At 43.5% G+C, this 19,238-nt stretch overlaps 1 protein-coding gene across 1 annotated transcript in view; it reads left to right on the forward strand.

The window, feature by feature from the left end:
* Positions 1-16,517, forward strand: part of LOC309546558 (uncharacterized protein C22orf15) — a 30,933-nt gene extending 14,416 nt beyond the window's left edge. Inside the window, exons 3-5 of the mRNA XM_082246308.1 lie at positions 4,147-4,269; positions 7,680-7,754; positions 16,256-16,517. Of these exons, the coding sequence (XP_082102434.1) occupies positions 4,147-4,269; positions 7,680-7,754; positions 16,256-16,401 (344 nt within the window). The 3' untranslated portion in view covers positions 16,402-16,517. The remainder of the gene's footprint in view (positions 1-4,146; positions 4,270-7,679; positions 7,755-16,255) is intronic.
* Positions 16,518-19,238: the final 2,721 nt, after the last annotated feature.

Consider the following 19,238-nt stretch of genomic DNA (forward strand, 5'->3'; position numbering starts at 1 on the left):
TATCATGTGGGTTATTTTCCCCAAAAATCTAGCAGAATACATTTTGGCCTAAATTTATGAAAAAATAATATTTATTTGAGAAATTTTTCAGGTTTAAGTCATAATGTGCAAGTATGCACACTATGACAGGTAAATCTGTCATAATGTGCTAGTCTTCACCACAGACTAGCACATTATGACAGACTTACCTGTACACCGGCCCTCCAGCGCAGCGCTGTCACGGCTCTCTGGTGCTGCCATCTTCACCGGGTCTTCCTTCCAGGTTCGTGGGCTCAGCTGTATGAATTGCTGGTGAGCGATTATATCACCCTCGCCCTCAGCTCCGGAAAAGGTCTCTGAAGGTTCGGCACGCATGCCGTCCCTTCAGAGTGCATGCGTTTGTGGCGTCACCAGCTGCATGTTGCATGAATATCTCCTAAACAGTGCATGCTTAGGAGATTCTCACACTACCTACAAGTAAGCCTTATTATAGAGATGTAGGAGGGGATAGTGAGCACTAAGGGGGGAAGACAGCCAATGAGTCAGACTGTATATGATGTATAAGTGGGTACAGGGAGCAATGTGACATCAAGGGACAACAAGTATCAACAAGTGGCAGTCCATATGCAGTTAGTTCATAGTTAAAAGTCCGTAATTGCTGGTGCAAATTGCACTAGGGGTGCACTTTAGGAGGTCTGCTGCCAGCTCACAGCGTATGTAGTAGGGATCGACCGATTATCGGCAAAGCCGATATATGGGGGGACGATATGCACTTTCCCCAAAATATCAGAATCGGCCCCTGAGGTTACCGATATTTTGTCGATATTTCGGGAAAGTGCTTGTACCAGAGTGATGCCTGTAGCTAGAGGCATCACCCTGGTACTGGCGTCCATAGCCAACGGTCGGCTGTCTTGTAATGACAACCGATGCGGCTGAGAAGCCATTTGGCTTTCATTACAAGGAGCGGGAGGGGACATCCCCCCCCCTCCCGCTGCCTTCCGCGGCTCGCCCGAGTCTCCTGTCCCACAGGGAGACCCGGGCAACCAGCCGGCAGGGCCCCTGAAGACCGGATCAAAGTCGCATTCGGCTCTGATCAGGTCTCCATGTAAAAACCCGGAAGTGATGTCATGACATTACTTCCGGGTACTCTGCGCCAAATTCAAAAATATTACGGAATTTAAAACAGCCAAACATGGCGTTTTGAATGCTTTTAAATGAAGAGGATTGGTTTGGGGTCTTTTAGACCCCCAGATCCCTCCACAAGAGTACCTGTCAAAAAAAAAAAAATTTAATGTACGAAAATATCGGCCAATATTGGCCGATACCGATATGCGATGACCAAAATATCGGTATCGGCAATAAAAAAACGATGTCGGTCGATCACTACTTTGTAATATGGAGACAGCGGGGGAAAGAGCAGCACCAATCTAAGTGCAGCATGAGGTGAAGAAACAATTTATTAGGATAAAAAATACTCACATTTTCCACAATGGTACATGCATTTGTAGTGTGTAGGGCTCGCTGTGAGTCCTGGTGGCAGGCAGAGATCCTGGGTCCTCCCGCATTCTGGCCACGCCGGTGGAATCCAGGGTTTCAGGCTTTGGGAGGAGAGGAGGAGGGCTGTCAATACCTTTCGACTCGAGTGGCAGCGGTGGGCGTGTCCTGGCTGGGGCATGTTCGGAACATGCGTGCTCCTTCATCAGGCCTTCCGGGAAGCCATTACGGTTGAGGCTATATAGAGGCAGCTGTGCCAGTGGACAGGGAGACACAGATCCTGAGCCCACCTACCCCTAAAAAAACATACAATGCTGAAGAGAAAATAAAAAAGAAAAGTCCAGTACAGTACATGAAATGACAGTAGTAAGAAATATATTTTAGGCCTACCTGTAGGTACAAGTTCAAAAGTGGAGTTTCATTCCCCTTTAACCACTTAAGCTTTGGATTTGGCTGCTCAAAGACCAGGTCCTATTTTGCGATTCGGCCCTGCATGACTTTAACGGACAATTGCGCAGTCGTGCAACACTGTACCCAAATGCAATTGGCGTTCTTTTTTTCCCACCAACAGAGCTTTCTTTTGGTGGTATTTGATCACCTGTGCGATTTTTACTTTTTGCGCTATAAACAAAAAAAGAGCGTCAATTTTGAAAAAATAACAATATTATTCACATTTTTTTATATGAAATTCCCCAAAAAAAATTTAAAATCAAAATGTTTTAACATTTTAGGCCATTTTGTTTTCTGCTACATATTTTTGGTAAAAAAAAATTGCAATGGCCGTATTTTGATTGGTTTGCGCAAAAGTTATTGCGTTTACTAACTAAGGGAAAGATGTATGTCATTTTTATTGTTTTGTTTTTTTTAACTAGTAATGGCGGCTATCTGCGATTTTTTTTGCAGGACTGCGACATTGCCGCGGACAGATCGGACCCATGACTAACATTTTTGACACTTTTGGGAGTACCAGTGACATTACTACAGTAATCAGTGCTATACATATGCAGTTACTGTAAAAATTACCCTGGCAGGGAAGGGGCTAACTTTATTAGAGATCAAGGGGTTAAGTGTGTCTAACTGTAGAGGGGCGTGGCTTTTGATGTAACCACAGAGACATACAATCCTACATAGCAGGATCGTATGATCTCTGCAGTTACACCAGGGAGAATGACAGGCGGCTTTGTTTACATCAGCCGCCTGCCTTTCTCCCTCTCCAGCGGGAGATCGCGAGTGGCCGGCGGACATCGGAGCCGCCGGTCACTCGCGTGGGGACCTCAGTTAACGAGCGGGGGCAGGAGCGCGCCTCCGGCGGCGCGCGCTCGCCCCCTACAGGCTCCTGGGCGAGCGACGTAGTAATACGTCTCTTTGCCCAGGAGGGGCTGACCGCCGCAGTAAATGTACTTGCGGTGGTCGGCAAGCGGTTACATACCACTAAAAGAAAGCTCTATTTGTGTGAAAAGAAATGATAGAAATTTAATTTTTGGTACAGTGTTGAATGACCGAGCTATTGTCATTCAAAGTGTGAGAGCGCTGAAAGGTGAAAATTGGCCTGGGCAGGAAGGGGGTGAAAGTGCCCAGTATTGAAGTGGTTAGTGTTTATGATTATCAAGAAAATGTTGATATATAGAGAAGAGGGGTGGTTAAGGACACCCCATTCTTTAATTTAAAACTCTCTAGAACCTACTAATCATGCGAATATACTGTGAGCTATAGATAATATCTTTTTGTAGAAGGGTTTTTTTTTTTATTTTTTTTAAGGCCCCTTTCACACATGCGGACCCTTCATTTCATCAGTTCAGTCACATCAAAATGGATGAAGTATTTATCAGTTTTTCATCAGTTTTGTGTCAGTTTACATCCATTTTTCATCTGATCCATTTTTTTCTTTTTTACAGAAGAAAAATATAGCTTTGATCAGTTTAAAAAAAAACAGATGATGACAGAAGCGGATGTAAACTGATGTAAATGAATGATCAGCCATTTACATCCGTTTTTCCATATAGAGACATTGATGTCTTTTTTTTATTCGTCAACAGATGGATGAAAAACTGACAAATGGACAGCATGTGTGAAAGGGGCCTAAGGGCTCCTCCATAGCAAATGAGCTGAGAAAGGCTGGCTTAAACACTGTATTTTAGCACAGTGCACAGTGCATGATCCCTATAAAATGATCCTTTTTGGGAATACAGAGACCACGCAAAGTTTTTAGACATAAAAACAAATGCAAAAAATCAATTTAAATTTTCTAGTGGTCAATAAACTAGAAAATAACACAGAAAATAACTCTCACATTGGCTGGTATAGTCGGGATTTAACAACTTCCTCATCATTTTCTACTGGATAGAAGATAAAGTTGCTACTGATGACTTTTTCCCGACTTCTTTGTGACAGCACTAGGTGCCTTGGCAGCCAATCACCTAGCACCAGCGCTCTTACATGGGAGGAGGCCCCTAAATGCAAGTATTTTTCTTTGCTACCAATGGCTGATTAAAGCAGAAGGCAGAGCAGCCAGAAAAAATGCTGACTTCAAGCAATGGAGGAAAGCAGAAAAATAAGATACTGGAATAACAGTGCACAAAGAATTTGAAGCATTCTTTCTTTCTTTTTTTTTTTTTTTTACTCCATTTATAGTCAATTTAAATCCCTACCTAATGACTTCTTTGATTTCTATAGTTTCTATAGATCTCTTGGATGAATCAGGATCATTAATAAATCTCTGTGATCTGGAGGGGTCCCAAGAAGTTGCTTCTAATCATCTAAAGGAACGGCAGTGCTATATATTGGTCAAAATAATCCGTAAGTACACACAAAGATTTTTTTTATCATGAAGTTTTCTGTTCCACATGTTCTCTATTTCCTTTTGTGATTTGTGTAATAGTCTCCTTAATGCTGTAGTAAAAGAAAAAAAAAATATGAAAACATATAAATTACCTGTACAAAAAAGATACAATGCAGATAACTGCTTACTTTTTTTGCAAAGGTCTGGTGTTAGGCAAGAAATAAATTTGATGATAGGACGTTAACAGCTATTTCTATTATTACAATATGCTTACTAGTTTACATCAGCAATATTCTTTATCAAGTAGTTTTAGTAACCAAAAATAATAATGTATCTAGATCAGCACACATATTGCTACTTTATGACATTATGGGATCTTGAAAAAATCTCTCAAAACAGTTCTTGTTTTTGAATGAAAAGAGGTACTATACAGTGTCTGCCCATAGTGTTGTGTTAGTTTTCCCTGCATTAGGGTAAAAATCATCTCAGTAGTTGTATCACCCGACTGCCCCCAGCATAAAGACTTACCTAACCCTTTTCCCGATCCAGCACTGTGCCCGGGTACAGCAGCAGTCTCCCCTCTCTCTGCTCTCATTGGACACAGAAGCAGAAGCGGGAGCCATTGGCTCCTGCTCCTGTCAAACAAATCCTATAAGGAGGGAGAGGTTGAGCCATGCTGTTTGTGTCTATGGATGCACATAGCCTGGATCAGGAGCCTGCCCACACATGTGTCCCCATAGCAGCCCCCTTTCACATAGCTCACAGGAACAGAGCTGAGGTGATCAATCAGCTGGAGCTCCCTCCCTTGTCACCATTTTTCTCTTGATGTCAGGAAAACGTGTCATAAGTAACTCATGCTTGTAGGAGAGGAGTGAGGCAGCAGACAGAAATGACACAAAGGCACGGTTCACATTGGTGTAATGCGGGAAACCTGCGAATCCACTGCGGGTTCCAGCATCGCACCCGACTTATAGGCAGTTCACACTGCCATATGCGAACTGCTGGGATTGTCAATACAAAGTTTATGACACCCCCAGATCAGTTCGCATATTGCAGTGTTCAAACCCATGCGATCCGATTCTGGTGCGGACCAAAAAAAGGGTCCTGCGCGAGTCAGTCAGAATTTGCATTGCACAGACATCACATGTGATTTGCACAGCAGTGCGACGTCAATCACATGCGATGTCTGACATCGCTACAGTGTGAACTGACCCTTAAAGCTCTGGATTAAGACAAGCACACACTACAGAGGGATAGTCTTTGTTCACATTTCATGCCTTAAAACCACTTTAAGGAAAAACAATTTTGCCCTTTATAACAATTTTACCAAGCATTGTGCTGGTTTAGAGCATTAAGCTGACCATCCTTCAGTCCAAAATATCTAACAGATTCCTCCATCCATGCTATACAGCACAGGTGTCAAACACAAGGCCCGCGGGCCGAATCCGGCCCTTCAGGCCATTTCATGTGACCCTTGCATCTCTCCTGCAGCTGCTGCATCTCCCTCATCTCTGCCCCCACCTTGTCTCAGCAGACGGCAGCAGAGAGTACAGAACTCCTCTGCCAGATCCTGTGCTTCCCCCCTGTAGCTGCAGAGAGGAACAAGCCCCCCCCCCCCCAACTCAGCAGTTGGCAGCAGAGAGGAGAACACCACTCCTTCTACAAATCCTGCACCCCCTCCTCTCCACCTCCACTGGTCTCAGCATTCAGCAGACTCCAGCAGCTGCCCCCATCTTCTTCTCAGAAGCAGCGCATGGTAAAGGTGATGCACTGTGATGTAAGCGAGTGTGGGGGCTCTTGACTTCTGATAGTGGTGGGCTACAGATAGAACCGTCCCTCTGAGGGCGACCATAATGCTGATGAGGCCCGCAATTAAATTGAGTTTGACACCCCTGCTGTACAGGGAGGATGGACAAATAACCCTTCTGGGCTAATGTAATCTAAAAGCTGGTGCCGCCGAATGTCAGAAAACCCAAATAGTGACTGCATCTAGTTGGATGCAGTCACTATTTGGCTGGCAATGTTCCACCCAGCTCCTCTGATTCTTCAGTAGAAGGATGTCAGGCGGTAGGGGGCTGACAGGACCACCCAAGAAGCAAATTTCAGCCAAGTCATCAGGAACCAGTCAAAATTCAGTGAAACAATAAAAAAATGTAGCCACGCTAAACATAGATAATAAATAAACAAGTGTCCATAAGAGTGTCAACAATGTGCGCTGTTCTGATCAATGCAGGTAAATTCCTTGATGAACATCCAGTAACAGTGAGTATAATTGATGTGTGTTTTGATCACCCAAGTGCACCTCCACCGATATTGATTTAAAATGTCTCCTTACCACAGGTCTAGAAAAATCAAACTTTTGTTGGAGGGGTTGTAAGGGTTGCAAGGCACAATGGTTCCATGTCTGGTGGAAATGCCCTAAGATCCGGGAATATTGGTTGAAGGTACAAAAGCTTAATAGAGAAATCACAGGAATAAACATCACGGACGATGCATGGACATGTTTCTTCCACAAAACTGATAAATCCATAAAGCAGTATAGAAACATTGTCCCAAACCTGTTGAACATAGTAAAGGGGGCAATACCAAAAAAATGGTTAGACATAGAGAGCCCCACCCTAGGAGATTGGTGCAGCAGAATTAAATATATATATATATATATATATATATATACTGTATATAATATGGAATATCTGAGAAGTAGAGACGAGGAACAAGAAGATAGTTTTCTCAATAAATGGAGAAAGTGGGCAGACTTTAAAAAGACCAACAATTATATAGTAATCAGGGTGGAGACTAAAGACCGGGAACCGAAGGGTCTAGTAAACATAAAGAGAGTCGCAGGTGAAGGAGCGCAACATTGGAATAGAGTAGTAAAAAGAAAAAAGGTAGTAGGGAGGTTACACTGGTAGTGGCATATAGGGGGAATTAAGATGTTATTGAATTATGTGAAACATTTTTATACTTTTTTGTACACAGAGAATTGGAAATTATTAAAAATTTATATTAAAAAAAATGTGCATCAATTACACTCAAGGTCACTGGATGTTCATCAAGGAATTCACCTGTATTGTTCAGAATAGTGCCAGTTTCACGTTTATCAGGGTTAGCCCTGTTGTGTTGTTGCCAGCAGCTTGCACTTTTATATCTAGTCTGTAAACCTGCGCAATTTTTTTTTGTTTATGTTGAAATTCCAACAGTGTATGGCCAGCTTTTCTCTGTGGAATGTTGGATTAGTGTGCCTACAGCTCACGACCTGGAAAAGACATCTAGCTTAATCAGATTTGTGTTTGTATGTATCATGGGCATGAAATGACAGAGAGTAAATTGGCAGCAGATACCCTATGGTGCCTTTTTATGCACAGATCAAATTTTTGTGCCCCACAGTTATTCTGCTGCTGTCTGTGATTAACTCTGTGAATTGTAGGAGGAGAAGGAGCAGAGCAAGCCCGTTATGAATCTATGTTGGAGAACCTGTGGAAACGTCATCCAGAGTTAGCAGGTGAGAGGGTGGGGCAACTCAATATTGAACCTTACGGACTAAAGGCCCCGTACACACGATCAGATTATCGAATGATCTGTCGTCCGCTTTTTGTGGCATGCTAGTCTGATGTGGAAAGTGAAGAGGTTATTTTCATACAAATTTTCCCGTACGACAGAATTCTACTTCAGAAGTGATGTCATGTGTTGGATTGCTTTATATGTGTTCTTTCGTCTCTGAGCATGCCTAGTATGACTCTTAAGATTTTTTTCCATCTAAATCTGTACTAATGAGACGAAAATCGGACGTTGTATTACGGACGACAAAAATTATATAGCCTGCACATCAGGATTTTGTTAGCCGAAAAGTCAGAGTTGGCTGTCGAAAGCACCATACTAAAGCCCCGTACACACGTACTGATCGTCGGCTGAACGATCGGCCATCTTTTGTCCAGGGCTGTCGTGTCTGTTGAAAACTGCAAAAGACTGCACACGAATTTTGTCTGCCAACAAAGCCGACTGCAGAAGTGATGTCATGTGATAACTTTCCTTGTCTTTTTTCTTTTCTGAGCATGCCCAGTCTTGCTAATCTACTGTCTGTCGGCCAAAATCTGTACTGACTGGCGAACAATCGGCCGTTCTGGTGACGGACAACAAAAATTTTAAAGTCTGCACAACAGATTCTGTTCGGCCGAAAATGCGCTGTCGGCTGTCGGAAGCATCATACTAACAAGCCTACAATCGGCCGATCGGTCGTCGGCCGAATATTTACGGCCGACAATCGCTACGTGTGTACGGGGCTAAACAATCCGAACATCGGCAGATCGTTCATTGGAGGAATTTTCCCTACAGATTTTCTTATCGTGTGTACGGGCCTTTAGACTGGAATGCCATTAATATTCACGTGCGTATAAAGGCAGGTGTCCCAATACTTTTGGTAATATAGTGTATGTAATATGTAATAACATTATTGTGTTAAAAGTGCATATACTATACACAATAAATAGTCCTGTGAAAATAGTAATGTGTAGCTGTAGTCATTTGAGTTTAAATCAACAAACAATAATGACGTCTTCTATATTTTTGGGTCCTTTCACACCAGATTTCCGCCCAGTGGACTCCGTATTTGCTCAGTGGGGATCAATCCACCGATCCCCGCTGAGCAGGCAGATGACAGGTCCGTCTCTGCTTACTTTGCAGAGAAAGACCTGTCAGATCTCCGCTCTCCTCTATGGGAGACCGGATGAAAACGGACCGCCTGTCTGATTGGATAGCAGAGGGTGTCAGTGGACATGTCACCGCTGACATTCCCTGCTCCATAGGGCAGCATGGAGCATCTGATCGGGTCCGCCTGAAAAACTGACAGGCGGACCTCATCGGAAAGCCCGTGTGAAAGGGGCCTAACAAGAAATATCCAATGGAGAAACATGGTCACAACAGTCCCAACCATAGCTGGGTTTAGCCGAGTCTATTGTCCATACATTATATAAATTACAGGGGTTTGATTTAATCCTATCAAATGTGGTGACCCTATAACCATTAAACGGCATGCACAGAATTTATTAGGGTACAGACATGTAAAGAATTTACAGTATTAGGGTACAAGATGTTCTGTTTTCCATCCCAATTCCTTTTAACTGAGTAAATAGGGGGGTGCACTTTGGGGGCAGAAGATGAGCTTAGCAACATGTTGCAACCTAAATATGGGTGCAACATGTAACATGTTGCTAAAGGAGGAGTTAACTTTTAACTTTTAAACAATATCTAAAAATCGTTAAAGCGCTCGACTTTTAAATTAAAAAACAAACATGTTATACTTACCTGGTCTGTGCAATGGTTTTGCACAGAGCAGCACCGATCCTCCTCTTCTCGGGTCCCCCGCTGGCGCTCCCCCAAATGCTGCTTGCCATGGGGACACTTGCCTGTGCTTGTTCCCTTGGATGGCTCTCTGTGTCCATTGATACACTCGTAGCAATATTTCCAGGCCTTGAGCCTAAGGTGGGTCTGCCATTGTTACCGGAGACACTTCCACCACATTTTAGTTGTGAACCCAAGTGTGAGATTGGAGGCAATGACCATTCCGGCATCTTAGTTTTGTTTTGTTTATTTTGTAATGGGGATGGGAGAAGGAATGAGTGGGATACTCCTCTGGCTCAACTAGGTTCAATTGGGACACTGTACAAAAAAGATGCCAGTTAGCGCTGTCTTGACGCCAGCTGGATGCCGGCCAACGCTCCCTGGCGATTGGAGATACTGTTCTGCTGAACTGTACTAGATCTTCGACTTTAACACACTGGTGAACTCAGAAGATCCAGGACGGTAGGACATTTGACTCCTGACACTCTGTGTAGCTCAAAATTCTGATAAATAACTCCCTCCATCCCTTCACTGACTGAGGTAGCTCCTTGTAACTGCTTGTGCTGCTGCAACTCTCAACTCTGTACACTGCACACTGTGCACTTAACTCTTCAGGGCCCAACCGCTGGCACCCCCTTTACACTGCAGGGTCCTCTAACCAGGCACCCCCTTTACACTTCAGGATCCTCTGACTAGGCACCTCCTTTACTGCTAGCTGACTCCTGGTTCCCTGGAACCTTCTCCGGAGTGGTCTCCTCTACACTAGGCAGACCCCCATGGGCAATTCACAGTACTCACGACCTTGGAAGGCTTTCCTGGAACTGAACCCCTCTTTACCCGCTGGTCCTCAGCAGACTGGATCCCTTCTGCTACTCAGCTCAGCTCTCTCTGCACTCTCAGGCCAGCTGCCCGAGACACCCGATTCTTCTGACAGGAGGAAAGACAGCCGTACTCTCCCTCCTGGGACTCTGCTTCCCGCCAAAGATGCTCCTTCATGCATTCCCTACAAACCTATACCCACTCCCAGAATCCTCTGTGGCAGAATCTGCCTTCTGGGGTAGATACAGGCCTGAATGTATCTCTGATTGGGTTTCCTCCACTGTCCAATGAGAATCTTCTCATGGAGCTAGTGGGGTGACTCCCCTCTTAGCAGTCACACCTGGGAGACATGACAGCCTAGCTGAAATCTTGGCCCTGCTGTTAGGCAGCCAAGGCCCACTATACTTTACCTAGCACCTACCTTGTAGGGTGCTACACACAGAACATGGCTCACTGGCTGTGATTGAAAGCAAATAGCTCCCACTGCGGTCTCTGAGCCAATGAGGAGGGAGAGAGCAGAGAGAGCCTCTGCTCTTGTGCACATCACTGGATCAAGATCATACTTACTGTATTTATCGGTGTATAACACGCAATTTTTCCTCCTAAAAATGGAGGAAAAAGTAACAGTGCGTGTTATACGCCGATATAAAAGAAAAAAGTCCAGGAAGCAGCACCGAGAGGTAGAAGTGGGCAGGCGGCGCTGAGGAGAAGGAAGGACGCGCTGTCATCGGAAGTTCCGGCTCCTATGCCGACGTCTATCATGGGCGCCGGGACTTCCGATGACAACGCGTCCTTCCTTCTCCTCGGCGCCGCCCGCCCCCTTCTACCTCTCGGCGCTGCGTCCTTGACATTTTTAAAAGTGATTCGGATAGTGTCATTGGCACTGGCGAGGCTGCAATTATGGGACACTGCGCTGGCGAGGCTGCATTTAAGGACACTGCGCTGGCGAGGTTGCATTCGTGGGCACTGCGCTGATGAGGCTGCATTTGTGGGCAATGCGCTGATGAGGCTGCATTCGTGGGCACTGGTGAGACTACATTTGATTTAAAAAAAATGTTCTGAGTTCAAAGCTGTTTATTTTAAATTTCAGCTTTTTTCCTGAAATTTCTCCCCTAAATTTAGGTGCGTGTTATATGCCGATAAATACGGTAAGTATAAGGGGGGTCTAGGGAGGAAAGAGCTGCATGCAGAAGGTTTTTTACCTTAATGCAGAGAATGCATTAAGTTAAAAACCTTCTGCCTTTAGAACCACTTTAAGCTTTATCGCTAAATGCTCTAAACCAGAAGTTAAAACGGAGCTAAACCCATTGATTTTCCTGTTTCCCAAAGCAGTTACATTCAAGTCTTGCCGTGAAAGTTACCTGTCACAGTTGCTTGTGCTCTTAACTGAGCTGTCAAAGCATCAAATGGCTGATGTCATAATTGATCACAATCTGCATCACCATGGCAACTGCATATTAAACAGAGCCGGTTCACACATATGCAATGACAGACATCACATGTGACTTGCAGCGCACTGCTCTGCAAATCACATGCGATTTCTGTGCAATGCAAATTCAGCCATACAGATTGTATGATTGAATTTGCATCACATTTGGACCAAACTCGCACAGGACCCTTTTTTGGGTCCGCACCAGAATCGGATCACATGGGTGTTCACACCTATGCAATCTGATTCCTGTCCGAATTGACAGTTTGCACTGCGATATGCGAACTGATCTGGGGGTGTCGTTAACTTTGTATTGACACCCCCAGCGATTTGCATATGGCAATGTGAACTGCCTGCGAGTCAAGAGCGATTCGGGAACCCGCAGTGGATTCCCAGGGTTTCCTGCAATGAATATATGTGAACTGGTACTAAGAGGGCAGCTTCTTGGATAAGAGAGTTTTGTTCCATTTTAAAGAATCCTTGTCTGTTTGGAGAGCGCTACAGTATTTTATCCCATCTTATATCCCAATTGAGTGTGACAGTGTGTGTATCATAGGCATTTCTTAAAATTCAAAATAGTTATAGCAGACACTGTGAATGCTGTGTTTTTCCCCATACAAACTATAGTGGCAGCTTGTGTGTGTATAAAGGGTTAAGCTGCAGAGGTAACTGACCCCCAGTGCTGATCACTCTCAGCCTGCTGGCTCTAAGGGTCCTTTCACACGGGCGGGCCGTATGTCCGTTTTTCATCCCATCCGATTGCGGATGAAAAACGGACACAATGCATGTCAATGGGATTGCGGATGTCAGCGGATGACCATCCGCTGACATCTGATTTGCATCCTTTCCTATCAGTTCCATTTTTTGGAACAGAAGAGAACCCTATTTTTCTTCTTAAAAAAACGGAACGGACGCAAAAACTGATGTCAGCTGTGTCATCCACTGACATCTGCAATCCCATTGACATACATTATCTCCGTTTATCATCCGCAAACGGATGGAATGATAAACGGACATACGGACCGGATGACACAAATGTCATCCGTGTCCGTAAAAAAAAAAAAGTGCCGGAGCGGATCAAAAAATGGTCCGCCCCGTGTGAAAGGACCCTTAGATTGTTGTCTTGTGAGCTGGAAATATTTCAGGTTTTCTGAAGGAATTTTTGAATATTAGTAGCTCTTTTAAATAAAGGTTATAGGATGTGTATACACATGACCCAGATTTACCCCCAGCCCACCATTTCTCCCTATACAGCATGTCCCAAAATTATTAGTTTTTCTTTTACCTGTAATGAGAAACATCTTTTTTCTATGTTATATCATCATCATCATCATCATAGGTGTGTGCATGGGGTGTGCACACCCTAAACATCCTGTGAAGTGCAGATTTCCCCAAAGTATTCTACTGACACCGTCCAGGTTTAAAAATGCTTGTTTGCATTTGTGTATACACACACAGAAATGAGCTTGGGGAGGGGGCACACCCTAATGCAATAGGCTGCGCACACCTATGATCATCATCAGGCTTGTAGAATTCTTGCAGAGGCATTTATTGGAGCAGGGTCTCCTGAGTCTGTTCATATTGACATAGACATGCTCCCCAGAACTACATCTCCCAGGCACCCTTTCCTTTCACACAGTCACGTTGATTTACCAAAGGCAAATAGACTGTGCACCTTGCAAGCGCAGTTGCTCCAGAGCTTAGTAAATGAGAGGAAGCTCTATAGACTTTCATCATCCAACCATGTGTAAACAAAAATGCTATTTTTTTATTTTCCTTGTTTGGGATTGAATATTCTTTGTAAAGTGGAGCTTCACCCCATTTACTGAGCTCTGAAGCAACTGCACTTGCAAAGTGCACAGTCTATCTGACTTTAGTAAATCAACCTCAATGTGTAGGCAGCGGCATTGATTTTCTTGGAAATAAACTGATGCGTGCATGTGAAGAGGGACAGTGAGGTGTGAGAATATACGCCGAGTTCGATGATGCAGAAGAAGAAAGTTAGGAAGCCTGACAAAATTGCTTGGAATTTCAGTGCACTGTAATAAGAAGCAAGAAGTCAGGGGCTCATTGTACTTCTGGTAGGATCACTATTTGTTTTTCTGTAATGCAATGTTTAAAGTGATTAAACAACTGGGTAAATGTTCAAGTATTGCAGAAATGTAATGTGCTTTTTTTTTTTTATCTTGCACAGACATGTTTTACTCTTTTAGGCCCTGTTCACATTTGGGCGATTAGGAATTGTGGCAAAATGTGCGAGGCACGTTTGGGTGCCATTAATAATGCATAACACCCCAAACACGGTATGATTTTGCAGTGATTGTTGCGTGACAAAAACGTGCAAGAATCATGGCAAAACAAACGTGTAAAAACACACCAGGCTTAGGGCCAAAATTTGATCCCTGAGCTTCTTTGGAGCAACAGAAATGCATAGGGTGGCCCATTCAAGTGAATAGGCTGCTCTACATACGCCACCTAGGACACAAGCGTGAATCGTGCATTTAATATTGTTAGCAGGAACCCAAGTTCCCAGTGAAAGATATGTGAATGGGGCCTTACTCTATATAATATATTAATACTCTATATTAATGTAGCACTAGTCCCAAGGGAGCTGCTGAAGACGGGTTCCTCTGGGTTACCATTAGCAACAACAGAACATTCTGACATGTTTCCAAGTGTTTTTACCTCAGACAAGGACCAGTCCAGTTTCTTTGGTTTTTAGGTTTTATTAGGAACCTGGATAGGCGAAGGGATGAGTGGGATACTCCAACAGAACTAAACTATGCACAATAAGCAGGACGATATGATAAATGCTGATTAACGCTGGTTGAATGCTGATTAACGCTGTTTGAGCTAGTCACGGCTAGGCCGCTTACTGTATTTCACCTTTGACTGTGAAAGAGTCCTAATAGCTTCCTAAGGTACTCCTTTCCTGAGGTAGCTGACTTTAAAGCGGTAGTATCCCGCTTTTTTACTCTTTTACCTACAGGTAAGCCTATAATAAGGCTTACCTGTAGGTACAAATAATATCTCCTAAACCGGCATGGTTTAGGAGATATTTACAGCTCATGCAGCCGCTCGCGCGAGCGGCGCATGCGCTCTGAAGGTCCGGAGGGACCTTCAATCTATTTGCCGGGAGCTTGCCGGAAAATCACTCCCGCGCGCATGCGCGGGAGTGACGTCATCGCGGCTCCGGCCAATCATCGCGCCGGAGCCGTCTCTTCCAGCCAATCACCGCGCCGGAGCCGCCGAACCCGGAAGAGACGGCGAGGGATCATGGCAGCGCCCGCAGCGATGTCCGGGGGTCCTAGTCGGGGCTTCGTTCTAAGGTAAGTAATACATAATGAGCTAGTATGCGATGCATACTAGCTCATTATGCCTTTGTCTTGCAGGTTGTTTTTTTTTAATTTTGGGTTTACAACCGCTTTAATAGCAGACTGCACTGCTGAGCAACTTCAGGGCCCTTTCTGGTGCCCCCTTTAACCCCTAATCTTCAGGGCTTCACAACTTGGCACCCCCTCTACTACAACACACTGGGTTAGCTGGCTCCTTGATCCCCTTGACCTCTCTGGAGTGGTCTCCTCTCTTAGGCAGACCCCTCACAATACTGTTTTTCCAGAAGAATTCTGCCCAGCAGCTCCACTTGGTCAGCACACACTGGATCCTCTACAGCACAGCTCAACCCCTGGTCCCTAGGCCGACTGCCTGGACCACCTTCCTCAGCAACAGGAGGAGAGACAGCCGTCACCCTCCTCCTGGGACCTGGCTTCTTGCCCAAAGACACCCTGTCACATGCTCCCCTCAGGATATATTTCCAAACCCAGGATGCATTGCAGCAATGCCCATTCACTGGGACAGTCATAAACCCTGGTGTGCTATTGGCTAGGTTTCCTCCACTGCCCAACAAGGTCCCTCATTGGATACAGTGGGAAGACTCCCCAGACTCAACAGAACACACATGGAAACATGCAAAAGGCTAACTGACAGATCAGACCCTCCTGATAGCAGAACAGGGTCACAAATATATTTTACCTAGCACCTACTTAGGAGGGTGCTACATTATTATAATAGTAATGATAATAATAGAATATATTTTTAATAATGTATATTATCATTTATACTATTATTACTCATACCCAATCATTGCATGTAATAGGAAAGCTGTTTAGATATTTCATTTTAAACTGTTACATTTCTTTTTCTGTTTTTAAAGCTGAGAGCTGATTTGCTAACCAAGACAACATTTTTTTTCCACCCTGCACTGAAATCATTGGAAGGCATGCTGGGTCACTCTATGTCCTAAAATACTATTTAGTGCTATACAGTAGTATTTTGGTGGCTCCTAAGTTCTCGGATTTTGATGATGAATGTATGTAATTCCAGAGATAAAGATTACCATGTGTGTTTTTATTTGCCAGAACGCCTACAAAAGCTGTCTAATCCTCATGTGCGGGACAAAATGCGCAATTCTATCAGCAAGAAATTGCGAGCCTCCAAAGAAACTCCTTTCACTTCTCCTACAAAACCAAGAGCTGCTTCACAGCAGAAGAGCCGGCCAACCTGAAGAGCTGGTGGACATTTTGGGGACTATCGACAGATTTAAAGTCATTAGGGAAGCTATACAGTTTAGACAGATACAATTAGGAAGATTATTTTGTTATTGTGTTTATTTAGATGTTTTTTTTTTTTAATGTCTTTTATTAGGGAAGCCACATACAAATTAAACTGCTCTTCAAAAGTTTCCCATTACCATCATCATAGGATTAAAAAATGAATCGTATTTTTTTTTATTTCAGCTACTTATATAGTACTGTCAATTTACACAGCGCTTTACATATACATTGTACATTCACATCATTCCCTGCCCTCAAGGAGCTTACAATCCAAGAGCCCTAACTCACATTCATACATACACATACTAGGGCCAATTTAGACAGGAGCAAAATAACCTACCAGCGTGTCTTTGGAGTGTAGGAGGAAACTGGAGTACCCGGAGGAAACCCACACAGGCACAGGAAAAACATGCAAACTTCAGGCAGTTAGCGATGTAGTTGAGATTTGAACATGGCAACCCTAGTGCTGCCAGGCAGAAGGGCTAACTCTTAGCCGCTGTGACTAAGAAAGGTGTATGTGAATGACAAATTGGTTATTATTCATTTGCATAAACATTCTACAAATTTCTCCTTCCCTAGCCAAATTCATCATGGGTTAGTGTAAGGATTAATGCATCTTTAGTGACCCCCCTCCCTGTAAATCTACAATGGACAGCCCTGTATAACAAGCTAAGGGTTGGCATTCAAAATATACAATAAAATCATCCAAGGAGGTGAATTGACTATAACGTAGGATTGATTAGACCGCATAAACAGTGCAATTCTGATGTGGCACGCCCATCAAATGTTTCAAAACATTTTGGAAGGTACATCAAGTTAATCTTAGTCTTCTGACTTTAAAGCAGTTTACCTACAACTATACCATACGGTATATTCTTGCACATTTCAACTGCAATATTTATTTCTGCCACTAGATGGCATATATGATCTTCCATTCAGGAAGGGTTATTTCAGGACATGCCTAGATTTATTACATTATATTTGTTTACAATGTTGCAATCTTTCCTCATTTGGTGCACCCTTGACTTTATATATTTTGAGAATATTTACTGTGGATGGTTTGATCTCCTTGTACGTATATAGAATTTTATTATACTGTAGTTCTTTATTGAATTATTATTTTAATATAGTTGAACACATTTTGATGTTGGTATTTTAATGTCATGTTCATTGTTTATTATATATATATATATACTGTTAATAGGAAGAAGAGCAATGCCGATCCATTCTGGTTCTTATGGCTTTTCTGGCATCTCACCAGAATCAGGATTAGCCAGATCCATCCACGTTTGTCTTTTCTTTATAATCCTTGTAGAGGCTGATTATGGTCTGCTTAGGCTGAAATGCCCCTGTGGTCGTGGTTTACCCTTTGGATGCTAAATAACAAACAGGAAGTGTACAGCCATGGCCAAACGTATATATTACATTTTCACAAAGTCTGCTGCTTCAGTGTTTTTAGATATTTTTGTCAGTATTACTATGGTACACTGAAGTATAATTACAAGCATTTCATAAGTGTCAATGGCTTTTATTGACAATTACATTAAGTTTATGCAAAGAGTCAATATTTGCAGTGTTGACCCTTCTTTTTCAAGTCCTCTGCAATTCGCCCTGGCCTGCTGTCAATCAACTTCTGGGCCACATCCTTAACTGATGGCAGCCCATTCTTGCATAATCAATGGGTGTTTTTTTAGAATTTGTGGGGTTTTTATGTTCACCTGCCTCTTGAGGCTTGATTTCAAGTTTTCAATGGGTTTAAGGCCTGGGGAGTTTCCTGGCCATGGACCCAAAATTTTGATGTTTTGTTTTCCAAGCCACTTAGTTATTACTTTTACCTTATGGCAAGGTGCCCCATCATGCTGAAAAAGGCATTGTTAAACACCAAATTGTTCTAGGATGGTGGGGGGGGAGTTGCTCTCGATGGAGGATTTTGTACCATTCTTTATTTATGGCTGTGTTCTTAGGCAAAATTGTGAGTGAGCCCACTCCCTTGGCTGAGAAGCAACCCCACACATAAATGGTCTCCGAATGCTTACTGTTGGCATAACACAGGTCTGATGGTAGCGCTCACCTTTTCTTCTCCAGACAAGGTTTTTTCAAATGCCCCAAACAATCTGAAAGGGGATAGATCATAGAAAATAACTTTACCCCAGTCCTCAGCAGTCCAATCCCTGTACCTTTTGCAGAATATCAGTCTGTCCCTGATGTTTTTCCTGGAGAGAAGTGGCTTCTTTGCTGCCCCTCTTGACACCAGGCTATCCTCCAAAAGTCTTCACCTCACCTTGGATGCGGAAGCACTCACACCTGCCTTCTGCCATTCCTGAGCAAGCTCTGCATTGGTGATGCCCTGATTCCACAGCTGAATAAACTGTAGGAGACAGTCCTGGCACTTGCTGGACTTTCTTGGGCGCTCTGAAGATCTCTTCACAAATGCAGTGGAAATATATTTTATGGGATTAAGTTCATTTTCATGGTAAAGAGGGACTTTGCATTTAATTGCAATTCATCTGATCACTCTTCATAGCATTCTGCAGTGTATGCAAATTGCCATCATAAAAACTGAAGCAGCAGACTTTGTAAAAACGAACATTTGTGTCATTCTCAAGACATTTGGCCATAGCTGTACACATATCAGCACACATATCAGTCCCTAGTATCCAGGCCTCTAGTGAGATCTTCCATAGCTGATCCTATCCTCCTCAGTCTGGATTTACTAAAACTGATGTACACAGATTCTTATGCAACAGTGCATAGTAACCAATCCGCTTCTAACTTCAGCTTTTTCAAT

Source organism: Pelophylax lessonae, assembly GCF_965119305.1.
Source record: "Pelophylax lessonae genome assembly, chromosome: 1".
Lineage (NCBI taxonomy): Eukaryota > Metazoa > Chordata > Amphibia > Anura > Ranidae > Pelophylax > Pelophylax lessonae.